This window comes from Charadrius vociferus, unplaced genomic scaffold (genome assembly GCF_000708025.1).
Source record: "Charadrius vociferus isolate BGI_N301 unplaced genomic scaffold, ASM70802v2 scaffold72, whole genome shotgun sequence".
Taxonomy (NCBI): domain Eukaryota; kingdom Metazoa; phylum Chordata; class Aves; order Charadriiformes; family Charadriidae; genus Charadrius; species Charadrius vociferus.
Genome location: NW_009647830.1, coordinates 8,584,729 through 8,586,235, shown reverse-complemented (window position 1 = coordinate 8,586,235; position 1,507 = coordinate 8,584,729). Strand labels below are relative to the sequence as shown.

At 62.8% G+C, this 1,507-nt stretch overlaps 1 protein-coding gene across 1 annotated transcript; it reads left to right on the top strand.

The window, feature by feature from the left end:
- The first annotated feature begins 599 nt into the window (after window positions 1–599).
- Window positions 600–1,424, top strand: MYF5 (myogenic factor 5). The gene has a single exon (XM_009882669.1). It carries the CDS (start codon window positions 609–611, stop codon window positions 1,422–1,424), a length of 816 nt encoding a protein of 271 aa, XP_009880971.1. The 5' UTR covers window positions 600–608.
- Window positions 1,425–1,507: the final 83 nt, after the last annotated feature.

The window sequence follows — 1,507 nt, the reverse complement described above, 5'->3', positions numbered from 1 at the left end:
GAGGAGTAAATTGTTTCAGGTTAGACCTGGACCACGGGCTGTGGGGAATAAAGACACGCGAGTAGACACTGTAGGTGCTAGGGGGGGGCTCTGCGTTAATTCCCCCGTGGGGAGAGCCTGTGTGTCCCTCCCGCTGCAGCGTGTGATGGGAGACGGGAACATACGGACGAGGAACGGCTCTGTAGGAAATGTCAGCGGTTCGTGCGCGTCCACTGCCCCTCTATCTCTTTCCATACCAAAACCGCGATTTCCCAGACTGGGTTTAAACTTCGGAGATGTCGCAACCGGTTCTGAGGAGGTCGTTCATTAGAGTAGTGCCCAGCTCACGGCTCGCCAACGGAGCGGTGCGGAGCAAATTGTCTCCTGGGGGCTGGAGGGGGCTTGCCCAGACAGCCCCCGGCAGGGGATGTGGTGGGATATGCTAATACGGACTGGCCGCCGCGGACCAGCCTCCCTTTACATGTGTATATATAAGGGCCCCCCGCAACAGCCAAAGGACACTTCGTCTCAGGTCGCTAATTAGTGAGGAAATTGCCCCAGCGCGCTGCGGAGCGCCTCGCCGAGAGCCGGTGGCTGCCGCCCCGCACTGACGCGCCTCCGCTGCAGGGATGGAGGTGATGGACAGCTGCCAGTTCTCCCCCTCCGAGTTCTTCTATGACAGCTCCTGCCTCTCCTCGCCGGAGGGCGAGTTCCCCGAGGATTTCGAGCCCAGGGACCTGCCTGCCGCCTTCGGCACCCACGATCCCCCCGAGCCCGCCTGCTCCGAGGAAGAGGAGCATGTCCGAGCTCCCACCGGCCACCACCAGGCCGGCCACTGCCTCATGTGGGCTTGCAAAGCTTGCAAGAGAAAATCCACCACGATGGATCGGCGGAAGGCGGCCACCATGAGGGAGAGGAGGAGGCTGAAGAAAGTGAACCAGGCTTTTGAGACCCTGAAGAGATGCACCACTGCCAACCCCAACCAAAGACTCCCCAAAGTAGAGATCCTGAGAAACGCCATCAGGTACATCGAGAGCCTCCAGGAGCTCTTGAGGGAACAGGTAGAAAACTACTATCACCTGCCGGGACAGAGCTGCTCCGAACCGACCAGCCCCACTTCCAGCTGCTCGGATGGGATGGTAAGAGAGGGGCAGGAGCGATGGGGCTGTGGGCACCCCAGGAAGGCCCGCGGGCAGGTTCCCCTGGGCCCAGCGCCGTGGGGCCGGTCCCAGAGGTCTGAGAGGGGCCGACTGCAGCCGGACGTCAGGAAAAGGCCGACGGTTTGGGTTAAAACAGGCCCCTTCTCACATTTAACGCTGAGCGTGCACATGGGCTTTCCGGGAACGCATGGGGGGACGGTAACGCTGCCAGAGGGCACCCGGCAAGCCCCTCAGCCCGCGGGGGCTCGCCTTTGTGTCCCCTGTCCCCCCCGCCCCCCAGCTTAGCGTGGCGCAGCAGAGCGGTAAGGCGGGAAGGGGGGGAGAAGGCGCAGAGAGAAGTGGAAGGCGCTGCCCGGCGCAGCCTGGCC

Excerpts from the sequence above, each read along its gene's own strand:
- MYF5 (XM_009882669.1), top strand. The coding sequence starts at position 609 with ATGGAGGTGATGGACAGCTGCCAGTTCTCCCCCTCCGAGTTCTTCTAT.